Genomic DNA, 19650 nt, shown 5'->3' with positions numbered 1-19650 from the left:
TTTTAATAAATCTAGGAATAAAATCTGACTTAATAAAGTGATAGATGACCCTACTTTAAGTGCTTGTCTAAAATTATTTTCTGCACTTTTTTTTTTGGATTGTTTGCATAATAAATATACATGATCAAATATATGTGAACTCAAAAAGATTTTTAATTATTTATTTGAAATTTATTTTTACTTTTTTTGAAAAATTTGGGAATATAGTTGCAATTTATTCTTTATTTTTCTTTATTTTTTTAATTTAAAGAGGAGGAATATTTGACATTTTGTAGCTTTTAATTAAGAAAATGGACAAAAATAAAGATTTTTGCAATGAAATATGCATTGAGGTTGAAAATGTCAAAATGTGAAAGGTAGAAACGTTTTGCTCAATAATACTGAAATGTATGGACGTTTTGTGCTAATTACCCTTTTAATAATTTATTTGGACTCATTTTCATTTTTAAAAAGAGTTTGGGAGTATGATTACAATTTATTTTTTAACTTTTATTTTATTTTTTAATATTTTCTTTAAATAGGGGTTATATTTATCATTTTATATGAGAAATTTGATAAAAATGGTGATTTTAGCAATAAAAGATAAAGGTAAGGGTAAAAGTGTCAAAAAATGAAAGGTAAGGACGTTTTGTGCTAATTATCCATTTCAAAGTATCAAATTTTTAAGTTAGTCGGCTTAAAGGCACTAAATATAAGTCAATTTTTTTTCTTAAAATTTATTTTCAACTAAATATTTTTTCAATAAAATAATTTTGTGTCTAAATTCATAACTTTTTAATCATACATTCTCTAAAAATATTATTTTTCATAAAATTTATTTTCAAAAAATCCACATTAAGCTGGTCTTCAAATAATATTTATAAAGTTGATGACCAACTTAGTATTTATACCAACAAATCAGGGACTATTGGTGTAATATTCTCTTTACATTTATATCTACTGCTGACTTCATTAAATTAAATAATATCCGCACATATATACGAGTGAAAGATGACCCAAAATCAAGCTCAATTTGAATAAGTCCCATAATGGCTTCTGCAATTTTTACTCCCAATTCATATTTGTCTTCTTTGTCAGCTAAGCCCTCTATATGTGCTTTCTCAAATTCAGCAATTATAGTCCCCAAAAACGTGAGTTTTCAGTATTTGAAATGCATTCGTCAACCGAGTGTTGGTCCTTTTTCTCCTTGGAACGGTCTTAAGAATATGGGCATCTCAATCTCGCAACGTTCCATTAAAATAGGTACTGCTCCTCTAATTTGGCGGGCTTGTGCAATTATTGACAGTTAAAAAATAATAATAATAATAAATAAATTGTATTCAAATATGTGCATAAATTTATTATTGCTATAGATAAATTTCGATCGAAATGGGCATTTTAAGGTCTTTTGGTAAAAAAAAGTTCTTGCTTTTGAGCATTTGATGTTATGGGTTTTTGCAGAAAGAAAGGGCAAATGTACAGGTAAGGGAGCATATGCATCTCTATTTGGAGTTGGGGCTCCTGAGGCTCTTGTCATTGGAGTGGTGGCTTTGTTAGTTTTCGGGCCAAAGGGTCTTGCTGAGGTTAGTATTAATTCTTCCTTTTTGGGGGTGCGGGTTCAGAACTATAGACCCCTCTTTATCTCATATTTACTGCATAATTCTTGCCGAACTTTTTGAATCTTAATTTTTTTTCACGTTTATGTCTATTTGCACCAATGATGTGTATTACTTGCTCTAGAGTCGAGTAAAGAAGGATTTCAATTGACATTTGGTGGCTTGTTTTGCTGAATGCACTTGATTCGACAATGCTTATACAGCTTTATTGCTGGCGCACCTTTGTTCTTTTTTCTTATAAGTAAATAAAGAATTGATTGAATTCTTTTCTAGTTCTCGATTAACTTGTGTTAGACTATGACAATTAGATGTCATAAACATGAAAATTCTTGAGTGCTTAGGCAAATCTTCGTTTAATTACCTCCAGCTAAGTTAGCGACTTCTTTTCTGGAGCTTAATGCTGTAGAAGGATCATTTACTATTGCGATGAAAGGGATTCTTGGTCAAAAAAGTAGCAGCTTTCAAGTATAAATGTTCGCCTCGACTATGGTGACTTTGTCAGAATTTTCATCTACTTTCATACAAGCAAGTATATATAATCAGAAGATTGATATTATTGCTTGAAAACTACTTGATGGTTTGGAGATCCTTAATAACATAATACCAGAGAGTGTTGATTTGGTCACTCTTCAATTTGAGTCTTACTGAAATAAGGTGGATGGAATAGGATCTGCCTGTGTGAAAATGCTTCTAGGGTCAGTTTGATCAAACTTAAGATCCAAGGATGAAGTTTTTTGAACATTAAGTCATATAACTTTTAGCTTCGTGCTTGTGTTATCAATTATCTGGCCGTCTAGAACTGATAGAACCAGAAAATTAAGTTCTTTGAGTTCAGTTGCATCCTAGCATCTTAGAGAATAGAGTCGAAGCTAGAGTAGTCACTTCTAAAGAATTCCATAATCTGACTGTCGTCTTATGAAAAAATTCATAGTATTTACAGTACCTTTGATATAAATGAGTGGTTTGAATCCTCATCTTAGTTGATAGATAACTCATTTCCTCTCACAGCTGTTAAAGGAAGGACAATAGGGTAAAACCACAGAATATTTGAGAGAAGGCATGAAAAAGACAGGTTCTGTTTATTTTTATTTTGTTTCGGCTTTATCAGTTGCCTTAAGACCTAGAAAAAATATACTAAGAAGACGCAAAAGGAAACTATGAGATTGCAAGTTGGCATAATTACTTGCCAGAAGGAGAAATTTCTAGTTCTTACTGTCCTTTTGATACAAATGATTGGTTTTAATCCTTATTATTAAGGATTAATAATAAGGATTGGTTTCCTCTGACCTTATTATCAGGCAATAGACAATTCATTTCCTGTGACAACTATTAAGGGAAGGACAGTAGGGAGATGTTGATTTATCTTTTATTTCACCCTCATAATATCAATGATTTTAGCTTCTTTTGTAGCTTTTTTAGTATTGATTTGCAATTCTTACTCCAATATTGTCCAAAATTGCTATAGGAAAATGCATCAGGACCAGTTGGCATCCCTTCCTATGAAACAAGAGAGAAGCTTTTTCACAATTTCAGCCCTTCTTGATATTTTCGTCCTTTCATTTTGGCATTAAACCTTCCTGCCATATGGATTTCAATTTCCTGATACCATAATTATATGTACTCATTCTTGATTGATTTTGTTTTTACTTTTTATATCAATTAAATATAAAATGGTGTTAGTAAAATCTTTTATTTTCCGTCTTGCAACAATATATGATGGTGTTTGCCAATTAGTTGCACGATGTTGATCAGGCTTTGACACTTGTGTTTTCAAATTCAGCTCATTGCTTTGATTTGTTGAAATGACGGTACATTTTCAAACTTAGGTGGCTGGTAAAGTGTAGAGAGATTGACAAAGTGGCTAATCAAGAGCGGCCATTTGGTTTTGTAGATGATTGAACCAGCAGTGGACTGTGATGCCATTTGTGAGGTGTCACTGGAAGCCATAAGAATGAATTGTGCTTCTTGAAACTAACTTTAACCAAGGCCAAAGTTTTTTGGATTTGAAGTCCACCTCTACATCAAAAGCATGTTTGGCTAAGCTTAGTAAATAGAAGTAACTTTTTGTTCGCAAATATATTTAGATGATTTACTCTTTTTCTTACTATTAAAAATGTTATTTATCTGGAAAGTATCCTTACGTCATGTCAAAATAAGTAAAAAATAAAAAATAAATTCTAACTTTGACCAATAGAAATAATTATTTATCTTAAAACTTACCTAATACTTGTAAGTATACTTTCTTAGCTTTGCCAATCATGTTCTTACTGATCCCTATTTGTTTCTCCTTGAATATGTCACAACACTGTATGTTCCTTTTGTTTACCGATTTATGTAACTGGAAACATGGGTAGGAGTTAATCTGTTGTCTGGATTATTGTAGCTACATTATCATGGTTGTTTCATTAATTTCACGGTGTAACATTTGCACAATTATTGTTGCACATATGTTGAACCCATTCCCCTGGGCTGAAGAAAACCAAAAATAAAAATAAAATGCAGAAGAAAAAGAAAAATCCACTATCCGAAAGCAATGCAATTTAAATCAAGCCTGATGATATTGTCATCGTGGCAGGTTGCTCGTAACCTGGGAAAAACTTTACGGGCATTCCAACCTACAATTAGAGAACTTCAGGTAGCTGTTTGTGAGTCATTCCTGTGATTTCTGCAATGAGTTTAAATATGTTAAGCGCACCTGAATTTTTTTTTTTTTTTTAATAGGAAGTTTCGAGAGAATTTAAAGGCACGCTTGAACGAGAAATTGGTCTTGATGAAATTGAAAATCCAGTGAAAAAGAGTCCTTCATCAAATGCTAAATCCGAAGGCTCAGAATTGAATGTCGACCCCAGTGAGTATATTTCTTGAAACAATTTTGCCTGTCTTCTTACTGTTCAACTTCAGAAAGTGATTTACTTCTTCTTAATTTGCTTCCATAGCCTTTATTAAATTCATTGTCCAGTGATTTTTGTTGTATATCATGAATTCACAGCGTGTGAAGAATTTGAAACATATTATTCAGAAAAAAAGCAAAACATGATCCAGTGAGTTTTGGAAGATCTATAGATGTACTGAAATTTTGGATATTCGAGTCCCTGGTTCTTATATTTATAAGTTCCTGCTTCATATGCTCCCTAAAAATGAAGTACATAACCGATGTCTACCTTATTATGGATGATAATGTGGGCATTTATTTATTGTTTGGTAAGGTGGATTGTATTAGACCATACTAAAGATGAAATTTAGTTAAAATCTTTTACATGATACTTTCAATCCTGCTCTGTATTATGTTCATAACACTATATATTCTGTTTGGTAAAAGCTCTCAGACATTCTTTGGCATAGCAGATTTCGTGCCAGTATTTTCCAAATGCTTTTGTGCATGGAAGGTCATTTTAGCGACTTCCTTTTGCTTTTAAACCCATGTGCAGATTCTTTTCCCACTCTACATGTTGAGGGGAGGGGAGGGGAAGAGAAAGGAGCAGGAGTTTATGAACTTTTTTGTCTGGATAAATAAAGAAAGGATCTTAATGGGTTTTAGTATGTCTTTCTTCTGAAATATCAGATGGTTCTCCACCCGAAACCGAAGATCCCTTAGCGGTGCAATTGAGAAATACTCTTGCTCAGCTACAGAAAGAGCAATCTGAGGCCGAGTCTCAAGGTCGGCAAATATATTGCTTATAATTCTCTCTCTCTCTCTCTCTCTCGCTCTCACGCTTTGGTACAACTTGTTTCAGATACTGCACCAGAAGTTGCTTCAAAAGTACCTCCGACTGAAAACCCCGGACATAATGCTGTTGAAGAAGCTACATCAGCAGTGGAGCCCCCACCAGAGCCAGAAAATATTGCTGTTCAAGAAGTTGCATCAGAAGTAGCTCAGCCTGTGAAACCTGAAAGCGATGAACTTCAAGAGGTATCATCATCAGTAGCTCTGCCAGTGAAGCATGAAAGCAATGAACTTCAAGAAGTTGCTTCTGCAGTGCCTTCTCCTCCAAAGCCCGAAAACAAGACATGAAAATTTGAATTTTTTTTCTAAACAGAAAGAGTAAACCTAGTACTTGTCCATTTTGTTTTATCTAGCCTGTCTGGGACCAGTTACATTTTGTCCTTAAAAACCAATGCTAGAAATTAAGAGTAAATTACTCAGGCCAGTGATCATTTTACTAGTTTTCATTGAATTAATTAAATACAGCTGTTATACAAGTTAGTTTTCATTAGGAGGATTGGAATCGCCCAACGGTAGTATGGTAGAAGCGAAAATCTCATTTGTGATGGTACATTGTGATATTTATGACGTTATATTCTCTCATTTTACAATACTAGTCAGAGTTGAACATGAAATGCACGCTATTTTGAAATATTTTATAATTGATGCAAAAGTCATATTTGATATGAAAGGCCTTGATTTCTATTTGCTGCGGCATAAACAAAATATGAAAGAAAATAAAATTTAGGATAGTTTTTTAAGATAAGGAAGTTGTACTATTAGAATTCAACTTTTGTGATTCAAATTTATTGTGATGATGAAATATTACAAATGAGCAGCAATTTTTATGTTACATTTTGTACGCAAGAATTAATTGTTAATAGATGAATTTAAACCCCTCTTAAATTTTTTTATTTATAAAAGCTTTAAATTTACGTAGATTAAGATTCATCAAGTCAAAATTTATTGGGTCTAGATTAATGTGAATTTTAATTAATTGAGAATTAATAACTCGAAATTCATACATGACCAAAGATTTTGCATTATTTATTATATATTAAAAACGAAAAGTAAAGTATTATTGAAATAATTGAATTGTAGTTGAGTTAGAATCATTCAAAAAATGATTCTCATTTGATGAGATATTTAATATGTTGTAGATTATTGCAACTCCTTAAGGTCGTGTCCAAACTTAGAGCTTCTAAAATAGTAATGAACTTGTTGCAGTTTGAGAGCCAATTTAGAAATTGAATCGAAGCGAATTTTTTAATAATATATTTATAATCAAATGGTTCAATTTTAACAATCATGTTATATATACATTTTCTTTTACATCATTTTTAATATTGTCCCATGTGATGGTACATGATTGGCTAGTTAAAAAAAAAAAAGGAAAAAAATAAAAGGCATTTTTCCGTTCAACACTTTTGAATTTCTCCACAATGTACACCAAAATATAATTCATGGAACGTGCCCTTAACATAATTCCAATTCTAAAACTCCTCTCAAACCCCCCCCCCCCCCCAATCTCTCTTGGTATCATCTCTAGCATGTAGCATCCTGTCTATGATGCTTTTTCTCTTCATCTCCAAATCTTCACAATTTCTATTGAAGCAAAAAGGGATTTAGGAAGAATGGAATGAAATTCTCGTTCAGTCAAAATGATTATTAGTACAATGGAAAGCTTAAATAGAATTGATTAACTAATTCTAACAATCAACTAACTAACTAACTTGACAGCTGTATACAACTAATTTCTAGCTAATTTTGGCGCCTAAATCCTCTTGAGCTGAGCTCGTTGTTCTGTTGGCTGGTTTACTGAGCTGTCCGATGCTAATTTATTCTAATACGCCCCCCTCAAGATGGCCTATGTAGACTGATAATAGCCATCTTGGATAGTAGAGAAAAAAAGAGAGAAGTTGGCAAAGCTTTAGTAAACATGTCTGCTAACTGGTGTTGACATCGTATTGGCATTAATTTGATGAAACCATCAGTAACCTTATCACGAACAAACTGACAATCAATCTCGACGTGTTTTGTTCGTTCATGAAAAATAGGATTGCTTGCAATGTGAATTGCTGCTTGGTCATCACAAAAAATCAAGGCTGGACTTGCTGGTGAAATCTGTAGGTCAAGGAGCAACTGATGTAACCACGTTAATTTATTGGCAGCAGCTGCTAGTGCTCGATATTCAACCTCCGCAGATGATCTGGAAATGGTTTGTTGCTTCTTAGCTTTCCATGAAACAAGAGAATTACCAAGAAATACACAGTCCTGTAATGGATTTCCTTGAATCTAGGCAAGAGCCCCAATCCGCATCAGCAAATGCACGTAGTTGTAGTGAGGAAGAAGCTGAAAAGAACAGTCCTTGACCAGGAGCTGATTTAAGGAAGTGTAAAAGGTGGTAGGCTGCATCAAGATGAGTTTGTCGAGGTTTGGAAACAAATTGACTAAGTTTATGAATTTCAAAGGTGATGTCTTGACGTGAAATAGTCAAATATAGCAAGCGACCAACAAGTTTGCGATATGATGAAGCTGCTGTGTCAGATAGTAAATCTCCATCAACTAAACTTAGACGGATCTTAGGGTCCATAGGCAAAGATGCTGGTTTGTAGGCTAGAAATCCAGTATCCTCCAGCAACTATAAAGTATAATTTCTTTGAGACAAACATATCCCTTGATGTGATCTGCTATTTCCAAGCCAAGAAAATACTTCAATTTTCTCAAGTCTTTAAGTTTGAACTAACTATGTAGAAATGATTTTAAAGAGGCAATGAAATTGTGATCGAAGCAGGTGATGATAATATCATCGACATAGACTAGTAGAGCAACAAATGAGGTTCCTGAACTCTTTGTAACAAGGAATAATCAGACTTCAATTGATGGAAACCGTGTGCAATGAGAGCATGAGAAAACTTGGAAAACCACTGTCTAGAGGCTTGTCGAAGATTGTAAGTGGACTCGTGGAGCTTACAAATTGGTTTACCCTCTTTGATGGCATCAATAGACTCATTTGAATACCCCAAAGGCAAATCCATGTAAATTTCTTCAAAAAGGTCTCCATTCAAAAATGCGTTATTTACATCCAATTGAATAAGGTGCCATTGACTAATTACTGCAACAGCAAGTAATGTTTTGACACTAGTTTAGCAACCGGGGAGAAAGTATCAATAAAATACAATCCTTCCTGTTGGGTCTAACCTTTGGCCGCCAAACGTACTTTATACCTGTCTATGCTTACATCAGGCCCATATTTGACCTTATATACCCACCTATAGCCAATTGAATGCTTTCCCATGGGTAGATTGGTTATGCTCCAAATGTTGTTTGACTCCATGGCTGCTAATTCAGCAGCCATTGCCTTCTAGTGATCAAATGCAACAGCTTGGTGATAAAATTGTGGCTCAATGTTTGAAGAAACATTGAAAATAAATGTTCTATGGGGTTGGGAAAAAGATTTATAGGAAAGATAATTGGATAAAGGATAAGTAGAGTTGTTGGCAGGAAGCACTCGATTGGCTAGGAGATTACAATGAAATTCACGAAGATAAGATGGAGGTTTGCTCACCCTAGTAGTTCGTCTAGGGGCAGAATGAAAGGATTGACTGAAATGGAGTTTGAGCATTCTCATTATGATCAAAAGAAGAGCTGGAAGAGGGTTCAATGGTAGGCAAATGAATGGGTTGCATTGAGATATCATTGCTAACAGAAGTGGATGGTGTTGAGGCTGAATGATGGATATACGAATCAAGTATGATGCATGGTAAGACAACATCAGGGAAGGGGTCTGTTAACTCAATCTAGGGAGTGGAAAGTAGAGTGATTTTCATGGAAAATCACATCCCTGAAAACAATAAAAGATTTTGAAGATATATCATAAAGTTTGTATCCTTTGATACATGGAGGATATCCAAGAAAGACACATGCTTTGGCTCTAGGATAGAATTTATTCCTGTCAGATAAAAGTGTGGATGCGAAGCAAAGACTTCCAAACACCCTGAGTGAACTATAGTCAAAAGAGAAACCATATAGCAAGGAGAAGGGAGTGATGTTTTTTAGGATTGTCGAGGGAGTCCTATTGATTAGAAAAGTGGCAGTTAAAATACAGTCTCCCCAAAATTGAATAGGCACCCTAGACTGAAAGAAGAGTGCCTGTGCGACATTAAGAAGGTGTTAATGCTTCCTTTCAACCACCGAATTTTGTTCAGGACGTTGAACACAAGAGAATTGATGAACAATGCCCTTAGCTGCAAACAGTTCTGTGAACTTTAACTCTTGGGCATTATCGGACTTAAAGGTTTTAATAACTTTGTGAAATTGATTCTCAATTAGAGCCAAAAACTTAGGAATGATAAATGTTGTATCTGATTTATTTTTCATCAAATAAATCCAAGTAAATCTTGTACAGTCATCCACCAAAGTGAGAAAAAATCTATGCCCAGCATGTGTGGGAGTATGATATGGTCCCCAAATATCGCAATGAACCAAATCAAAAGCATTGTTTGATAGATGATTATTCGATACAAACGAGAGCCTCCTTTGTTTAGCCAAAGGACAAACATAACAAGGAGTTGAATTATCCCTCCTATAGTGAGTACAATCAATATGTAACAGACTCTTCAACATGTCTAATTTCTGATAGGACACATGCCCAAGTCTATTATGCCACACTTGGCTAGTTACAGTATTTGCTACTGTATATGATGATTGACAAGCATTATTATGAACCGAAGAATTGGAATCAATAACATAGAGGTCTGCCTTCCTCTGACCCTTGCCAATCATCCTCGATGTGGTCAAGTCATGAACCATGCAACAATTAGTGAGAAACTGGATACATAGTGAAGTATTCCTTGTTAAAGCAATCACCGACAATAGGTTTTATTTGAACTGAGGAACATATAGGACATCAGTGAGTATTAAGTTAGACGAAATTTTCACATTTCCAATTGATCGTACAGGAACTTGGACATCGTTTGGTAGCGTAACAAACGCATTTTCGATTAGCCTCAACATGTCAAAAGCTGAATGGTCATAACATATGTAACTCGTGGCGCCTGAATCTACCACCCAATGTCTAGATGATTTGAAGGATGGATTAATAGATATTGAGAAGTAGGCACCTGATTCTTTCCCGGAACTAGTTCTTGTCTCTGAGTCTAGTTTTGCAGCCTTAAGGTGAGAGCTCAACATGCTCATCAGATGTTGGTATTGAGTGGGGTTGAGTGTCTGCATAAAGTTACCAACACTTCCATCAATGTCTTGCTTCTGATCTATATTCTGGTCCATCTTAGAAACACGTTTAGAAATCTGATTAACCACAGCTTGATTGTTTGGACTAGATTTCTGTCTAGGTTTGTACCTCGGTAGATAGCCATGGAGCTTGTAGCATTTATCCACCGCATGACCACTATACCAACAATATGTACAGATTGGTCTCTCCTTCTTTTGAATTCTATTGTACTGTTGTCTTGTAGTCTTTTTAACATCATTTTGGATCATCATTTTTGGATTATTTTGAACATAAAAGGCCATGGATCCTGCTGCATCATTCACCATGCTTACTTTCCTTTGATTCTCTTCTTGAGACACCAACGTAAACACTTTATTGATCAGTGGAATTGGATCCGTTAACAGTATTTGCCCCCTAGTGTGAGCAAATGATTCATGTAGTCCCATTGAAAAGGACATAACATACTCTGTTTGGTGATGTTTAATAATTTTCTTTCTTCCCCCACAGTCACATTTACCGCAAGAGCAAGTAGGTCTGTAATTGCTGAGTTCTTCCCAAATTGTCTTCAATCTGGTGAAGTACTCACAGATGAATCTCCTTGTGTAAGGTTCATCAGCTCTCGTTTCAACTAAAAAATTCGTGGACCATTCCTCTGCTGATAACGCTCCTTCAAATCTGTCCACATCTCATACGTCGATTCAGAATAAAGTAGACTGGCTGAAATCTCTTTAGACACTGAGTTGAGGATCTATGAAGTAACCATGTTGTTGTTACGGATCCACGAATTCAGCAGCTCTTGATTGCCTTCGGGTCGTGAAATGGTACCATTGAAAAACCCCTGTTTGTTATTTACAGATAGAGCAATCATCATTGATCTGCTCCAAGAGGCACAGTTGTCTCCAATTAATGGTTGTGAAATAAGGATTAAACCAAGATTATCCGAGTGGTGCAAAAAATATTGACTAGATCCATCATCAGATGCTGATTTATCCATTTCTGATTGACTGTGGATAGTAAATGCCAATTGGGAATGTGAAATAAACGGTGGTGAGCAGCAAAAATTGCTCTGATACCATATTGAAGAAAAGAGGAATTTTGGAAGAATGGAATGAAATTCTCGTTCAGTCAAAATGATTATTAGTACAATGGAATGCTTAAATAGAATTGATTAACTAATTCTAACAATCAACTAGCTTGACAGCTGTATACAACTAATTTCTAGCTAATTTTGGCGCCTAAATCCTCTTGAGCTGAGCTGATTGTTCTGTTGGCTGATTTGATGAGCTGTCCGGTGCTCATTTATTCTAATAATTTCACCGCTTATTTCATCACGAACTATCCTCTCTAATCAGAAACCCAGATCGCAAAATTCCTCTTTTCCAATTTTCACCTTCCATTCATCCTCCAAAATCCTCTATTTCTCGCATTTCTCCACAAAAAGCAACGATAATGGAAACTTTGGAGACAATTCGGCAACCTCAACTTCAGAGTTATGGCAGCTAAACGCAGAAATTGAGCAAGATATTGACCCGATTTTTTCTGTAGAATCTGGAACCCTAGAGGAAATCCATGATCAAAATGCCGAGGAACTGAAAAAATATTGATGATGGGATAGATGGAATGTTTAAAGTGGTTGAAGAAAAGGGGGGAAATGACGGGAATAGTGAAATATTTAGAGGGGTGGAAGAGAAGATTAATGGTTGAAGCGAGGTCTGGGCCACCATGGAGGAGAACGAGCCGTGGAGTTTCGCGGCTGAGGAGAAGGATGGTAAAGATGACGAAGTGTTTGGTCTTGGAGGAGAGAGTTGAGAAATGGGGTTGAGTGGCTTAGGAGGTGGTAGTGGGGTGAGAGTAGGAAGTGAAAAGAGCGCCCAAGAGAAGCAGCTCAAAGTAGAAGAGAAGGCTCTCACTGCTATACTCAAAGGCAAGATTTTTTGTCTTTTTTCCCCTATTCAATTTGTTATTTGTAGGATTATATATTCTGTATTCCAATATATACGTGTTTTAATAAAAATTTCATATGGTGTTCTTGCAATTTGTCGGGATTTATAATGGAATTTTGGTGGTTTTGTTCGGTTAAGTGCACAATTGGGATCGTTTTGGAGTTTTTAAATATGGAAATTTGCTTTTTGGATACAATAACTTTTGGCAATGAGTTGGAAAATGAAGTCTTTAAGAAAATTGAGTTTATAGTTTGGCAATGGTCTCTGTATTTCTTTTGATGACTTATTATGTTAATGTGATATGTATGAATGCTACAGACTATTGAAAATCAACAGTCTGCTTTAGGAAGTAGGAGTCGAGACTAATTGTCATGACTAGAAACAAGAGTGTACATATGTTGAGCTTGGAGGATTTTCACATTTAAAGAGCTTCATGCTAACATCCGATCGTCTGCTGTTATGTTTCAAAATAAAATCCTACATTCTTCAGCATAATCCTGAAATTTTTAATTGTTCGTTCTGTCTAGTTTTTCTGCAGTATTAGTATAATATAACCAAATAATTATTTTATTTTTTATTTTTTATCGTTGAGTAATGAGGGATCATAAGTTGGATTACAAGAGTTGTACTTGGTATGGATTTTAAATGTTACTTGTCACCGTGTAGACTATCTGGATTTTTGTAGATAAATTTCTGTTTTATTCTGGGCTGCATGTGGACCAATTGGTTCAACGGTTAGCTTCTTATGCTTTTAATTTCAACCCTAGTCTAGGAATTAGGATCGAGGATTTGCATTTACCACATATTTTGAGTCTGGCTAAGCCTCTCTCTTCAAGAAGCCCTCAGTTTCTGTCTTGGCCAAGCTTTTGAAGATGGGAATTGTTGAATAGGTCTTGAAAATACTACAAGTGGAAACATGCAATCTACTCTTGGGTTTTTCTTATATCCCCTTCTCATTGAATCTTTGTTGCCCAAAGTATTTATATGGTAAAGCTCCATGAGAAAAATCCTGACATGTCAGCACTTGGCAAAAGATTCATCCAAGCAATTCAAATCAGGATCTGATTCGAATACCTTTTCAATCCATAAATTCAATTGAATTGACCATTGATCAGTAATGTGTTTTACTGGAAGTGACTACTAGAAATAATGGTATTGTTTCCAAAGAAGAAAATCACGTTTTCTTGAACTACTAGTTATTTGTGGATGACTTGGTGTTGAGGATGTACTATTGACATCCTCTGGAATTCCATGGTGTTCACCTTGAAATTCTCCTTCTTTGACACAGTCTACTCTTGTTTTGATGATTGTGTCTTCTACACTTATCAAAGTTCTTAATGAGTCAGATCTAGTTTTTTCGCATAGATGTGGGTTTCTGTGGGAGTGGGGGGAATTCAATTGAATGGCCATGCAATAGCACGAGTTAAGTTTACCAATTTTCTTGTACCAATCATCTATATACCATAGTATTTGAGGATGTCATCATCTCATCATTTCTTGTAGGGCCAAATTGCGCATTTGGGGATCATAGAACAGCATCTGGAATCACAGATGCAATGCTAGATAATTTGACTACTTTGAAAAGACTTTGAAGGCATTTAAGGATTGTCCCCTTTAAGGGATATTGAAGATCTGCGTTATGATAAGAACACCAGAAACTAAAATAGAGCGCTAGAAACAGGAGAAAGTTGCCAATTCGTGTGTAAGACAAATAGACAACAATGGAAGGGCTTATGGACCAGGAATGAGAAAATGCAGCATAGCCCAAGTCTGGATTCAACCTGGTGAAGGTAAATTTGAAGTAAATGAAAACGAGCTTGACGTGTTTTTCCCAATGCTTGGTCACTGTGCTGCTCTTCTTTGGCCTTTCTCTGAAACTGAAACTTTGGTATGTGGGATGTCAATTGTACTGTTAAAGGAGGCGGCATATCAGGTGAGAATTGATGTATCTTCACATCTTTGATTGTACCATTGCATGCCTCTTCGGTTCGACTGTTGAATTATAAGATTTTCCATGTAGTATAGGATTAGTTTAGATCTAGGCTAGAACCAGGAGAAAATAAATACAGGTGGGGTGTGCACGCTAGCCGAAATGTCTCCATTTGCTAAGGGTCGTGGCCACCACTAAGGGCTTAAATAGGCCCACTGCGTGTAAGCGTTGTACTTGTGTTTCGCATGGCCTGAGGCGAACTTTAGAATTTGGGCTCCCAAAGCAATCCATTTTTTCATTTATAAGAGTTAACTTAAAATCAACAATAAAGCAACATATGAAATAAAATAGTCAAAATATTTATATTACAATCAAATAACAATAAAAAAACTTCTAAATAATCACTTAAATGCAACTCGTCTTGTAGATTTTGAGACAAAAATATCAATCAATTTTATATAGTTGAGTTGTTCAACCATTTCTTTTTCAATGGATAATATGGCCAGTCCATTCAATCTTTGTTGTGACATAGTTGACCGGGGATAAGTTTTAATCAATTTCAACTTGGAGAAATTTCTTTCTGCAGATACAACTATAATAGGTATGGTGAGCAAAATTTTGTAAGCAATGCAAGCATTTGGAAAACAACCATTCATTTTCTCTAAGTAATTTAGCAAATCAACTGCTCCTTTTGTTTCTTTAGGTAAATAGCACTTCAAGGCTGTCAACTCCGTGTATAATTCATCACGAATAATGTTTGAATGTCCATTATGTTTCAAATACTTATCAAGATTCTCACAAGATTTCAATAAACCGCCAACATGCATTTTGTTTAATTTCTCCAAATTGAACAAAATTCCAAACTTCTTTTCATAATATTTTAATTGTTCAAAGCGAGTTTGAAGTGAAGATCAAGCTTAATCAGTTATAAAGAGAAAATAATCAATTCAAAAAGATTCTTTAGCTATTGTGTTACCTCTTCACCGTCACTTTCATTGAACCGCATCTTTCTTTGAATGTTACGTTTCTCTCGAAATACATCTCAATTCCCTTTTCACTTGCTATTTGTTTAGCTTCTTCCATGGTACTAACAAATCCAAATTCTCTATACATTTCAAGAAGCAAAATAAGTGCTTGTAAAAGTTTGATGGCTTCATCAATATTCATGTTTTTATCTTGAAAAAATTACCCACAGTATGCAACAACTTATACCAAATGACCATGTCAAGCAAGGATACAAAATTCTCAAGTTCATATATTGCTAAGGACTCAACTTCACTCTTTATTTTAGGATCTTCAGCAATATTTGCCAAGTCAAATAAGCATCTCTTATTTGTACAAATTGCTCTTTTATAGGTCCGACACTTTCCACATGACTTTTCCTAGAGTGTTTGTGATAATGGCTTAAGTGTTAGACCTTCAACCTTATCTCTAAAAATTTGCCATTGCTTGTGAGAAGAAGAGAATAATGTGTAGATGTGTTGTATCACTCCAAAGAAGGACATAGCTTTAGAATAACAATTTGCCATATCACATAATGCTAGATTAAGGTTATGAAAACCATAGAGAGTATAGAGCGTTCTAGGATTTATTTCAAGTAACCTTCTTTGCACACCTTTATGTCTCCTGCTCATGTTACCTCTATTATCATACTTTTGACCTTTTATATCATCGGTATCAAGCTTAAGATTTCTTAGCACATTTTTAAACTCACTGAAAAGTCAAAATTCTTGATGTATCACCCACATTTAAAAATTCGATCCAATATTCTTGTATTATCGATGAGTTTATTGAATTGTCCACGCATCGTATCACTAGAGATATTTACTCTTCATGATCTGGAGTACAATCAAATATGACAGAAAAATATTTTGTGTGTTTAACTTTTGTGACAATTGCATTTTTCAACTTGCCTGCCAAAATTTATATCAATTTATTTTGAATCTTAGGTACAAGATATGTATATTGAATCTCACATGCTTGAGCACGTTGAATGTGTTCTTCCATTATTGGATCAAACTCAGCAACCATTTTTATCATTTGCAAAAAAGTCCATTATTCTCAACATACAGTTGCTCACAATCTTCTCAAAATGTCAAAGTATTTTTAGCGAATCTTTTCAATATAACAATTATCCTTGTTAATACTTTTTCCAATGCTCTCTTTCTTTGTTGATGGCCAATTGTATCCTTTGTTCGAAGCATTTTTTCCAGTTCTATCCAACTAGTCGTACAATGTATATGCTCGTTAGCCACGTCCTGTTTTGTAAGATGCCAATGTCCATTATGCCAATCATTGTATTTGTCATTACCCAATTGAACAATATTTTCATCTTTTTTTCATCTTAAACAATTTGCAGCAAAACAAAAGATCTTGTCCAAAGAAATTGAATACATTGGTCATCTTCTATTAGTTATCCGCCTCTTTGTCATTAGTCACTTATATTGTGATGATTCAAAATATCTACCTTGGCTATCTTTAGGAAAAAAAGATGTCGTCAACTCCTTTTGGACCCATTTCTACTAAAAAGTCCATCATCTTTTTATCAATTTAAATGTCTATCCAATTTCTAGGATCCTCTAAATTCAAAGAAAAAAATTCTCTTGATTTAAATTTTCATGTTGAACACTATCCTCATCATTCTGCTTTGATTCATACATATTGGTAGGTTTAATCATTTTCTCATTCTCTTTCGGTTCATCCACATTATCATTGTCATTCTAATTCTGTTGTTTTTCAATCACTAAATTTTCTGGTGTTCCTTTCATCTCTTTTCTTTTCTTACTGTTAAAGTACTTGTCCATATCTCCCGCCTGACTTCGAATTAATGCCTCTATTCTCTATCTTATTCTTTTTTTTTTTTTTAGCTCCATACGCATATTTAGGAGCCATAGCATCTGACTCAAATCACTTAGCAGCTAACATTGCCTGAAATTTAGTGTATAAAAGGACTTAAATTAGTTTAAGAAATAAAGATTAAAAGATATTATTTGTGATTCATCTGAACCTATATGTTTTTAGTTGTTTTCTTTGAAATTTGCACACGAGTACAGAAGTCCACAATTATAGAATAAATCAAATACCTTCATAAGTGTTAGCGCGCATTCGGTTGATTCTATCAGTCTATTCAGAGCGGGGTCATATTTATTTTAATGGAGAACATTATGCAAGTGATGAAATGACTCGCATTATCTGAATTGAAAGTCGATTAAAGAAAAGGTAGTATTCTACTTCAATAAGTTGAGTTGGATTTTGTATGGGCATCACATTTGTTTTCTCTTTACGGGAAAAAGAATCTCTAATCCATACTCTTAATTTTTATACAATTTTACAGCTTATACTCCATTCCTGGAGCTAGATATAAAGTATTTCGACCTTGGTCTTCCTCATCGTAAGGCCACTAATGATAAAGTCACAATTGAAAGTGCAGAAGCCACTCTTAATCTGAACTTTGCAAAGACTTAAAATCCCCTTTCATAGTTTCACTCTTGGCCTCAAATTTCCCATAGTACATCAATCAATAGGAGGATTATCTGATTGCAAAATACTATCCAATTGCATAAGTTATAATTAAAATATTCACAGAGAGAACTGAATATCATCTGCTCAAGAAGGAGGGGAAAATGAACAAAGTGTACTATTAATCCACTCTAGCTACAATTCACATGATCACACTATTCTACTGCCATTTTTCATCTAAAATAAAATAAAATAAATTCCAGGTACACTCTTAAAACAGTAGAAGACAAATTATAGCAGCAAGCAATTAGCCTGTGAAAAATAAACCGTTAAAAATTTTAAAAATACATATTTTCAATTTGTCAATATTTAAGATTAATTATGGCTGATAAAACATAGATTATAATGTAAAAAAGATAGGAAACAAACTGTTAGTTGAGAGCGATGAAGATTGAAGAAAAATGCTAGAGTTCAGAGATGAAATTCTTGAGAGTTTTAGGGAGATTTCCTGGCATGTTTGAGAGGAGCCCCGCCGTTAAACACCCATTGACCCAAGGAAACAACGCATTAAGTAATTTATGAGGAAGCCTCAAGGCTCAAGCCATCTAGGTTTTGATTTCTTCAACAATGCCGCTGAACAATTGAATTGAGTGAGATTAGTGGGTTTTAAACGAAGAAATAAAATTTTTTTTGGGCCCCTTGAAGAGTTGGGCCTAAGGCGGTGGCCTCTTGGCCTTTCCTCAGGTCCGGCTAGTGTTAATACCCTGGCTGATCTAGTAGCAGTCTAATCTAATTCTGACACGCAGCCCTGATTTAGAAAATTACCATACCATCCTTTAAGTGATGATGAATTGTAAGCTAATTAGAAAGCCCCATAACCCAATTTATTTGGCAACTCATTTATGTTTCCAGATATCTATCGTTTTTCCTTTTTTGTTTTTGATCAGGTAACTCATTTATGTTTCCAGATATCTATCTTGATTGTATGCTTCTTGTACTGTACATATTGTGGTAACATAAATTGGCATTCAACGGGTCAAGTTGTAGCTATCCGTTTGGCTTGCAAAACTGGGAACTAGGCCTGCGACCTCCTCTCAGAGACGGTATGACTTGTTGGAACATACTTATTTTCCCCAATTTTTGTAACATGTATAAACACTTTTTCTGTCCTAGATCATGTTTCGTAGGAAATGCATCCATTATTAATCTTTTCATCTTTTCACCATCACCCTTTAATAGTGTCCAAAGCAAGTTCCCGCACTTCACATTTTGATCTTGTTCTCTTGCATGATAGTTAGACACTTCTTGATCCGGTATATCATTTCTTTCAGCTGGTTTTCTCACGAGGGATCCAGTAGTCGTGGAAAGGAAAAAGCCCGGTAAAGCCAAAGCAAGAAAGAGCTTCCAATGGGTGAAGCGTTAATAAGGGATTATGTATTCTTATTCCTATGTCCTCAGCTGTCCAGTTTCAAGTTTGGTATGCTCAAACCAGTTATCATTTTACAGGGCATATCAAGGGATAAATTTCACATTAAATAATTATCGAAATATAGACTAAACAATAAGGATTTTGATTTCTCTTAACAAGATTGACATTTTATGACGAAACTTTAAATTTTAATATTATCTTCCCTTCTCCCGGCGTTGTAAGAAGAGTTGGGAGTCGAATTTGTTTTGCACTATTCTCGATTTCTTTAGCTCTTATCATCACGTGTTATTCCACATTTATATATCTTTGTGGTTATCAAGTGGCTTGTATTGGTATAAATGTTTGGAAAACCAGTGTT

General features: G+C 34.7%; 1 protein-coding gene across 2 annotated transcripts; it reads left to right on the top strand.

Annotated features, from left to right (window-relative positions):
• The first annotated feature begins 976 nt into the window (after positions 1-976).
• LOC111373634 (sec-independent protein translocase protein TATB, chloroplastic-like) lies at positions 977-5911 on the top strand. Of its 2 annotated transcripts, none has more exons than XM_022996192.1 (6): positions 977-1242; positions 1441-1562; positions 4171-4230; positions 4317-4443; positions 5158-5253; positions 5330-5911. In XM_022996192.1, exons 1-6 carry the CDS (start codon positions 1029-1031, stop codon positions 5605-5607), a joined length of 897 nt encoding a protein of 298 aa, XP_022851960.1. In that variant the 5' UTR covers positions 977-1028; the 3' UTR covers positions 5608-5911. The 2 variants fall into 2 exon arrangements, with proteins under 2 accessions (XP_022851960.1, XP_022851959.1); XM_022996191.1 differs by having other exon boundaries at positions 5134-5253.
• Positions 5912-19650: the final 13739 nt, after the last annotated feature.

Source organism: Olea europaea, unplaced genomic scaffold, assembly GCF_002742605.1.
Source record: "Olea europaea var. sylvestris unplaced genomic scaffold, O_europaea_v1 scaffold1148, whole genome shotgun sequence".
NCBI classification, from domain to species: Eukaryota; Viridiplantae; Streptophyta; class Magnoliopsida; order Lamiales; family Oleaceae; genus Olea; species Olea europaea.
This window is presented reverse-complemented; position numbering and strand designations above follow the sequence as displayed.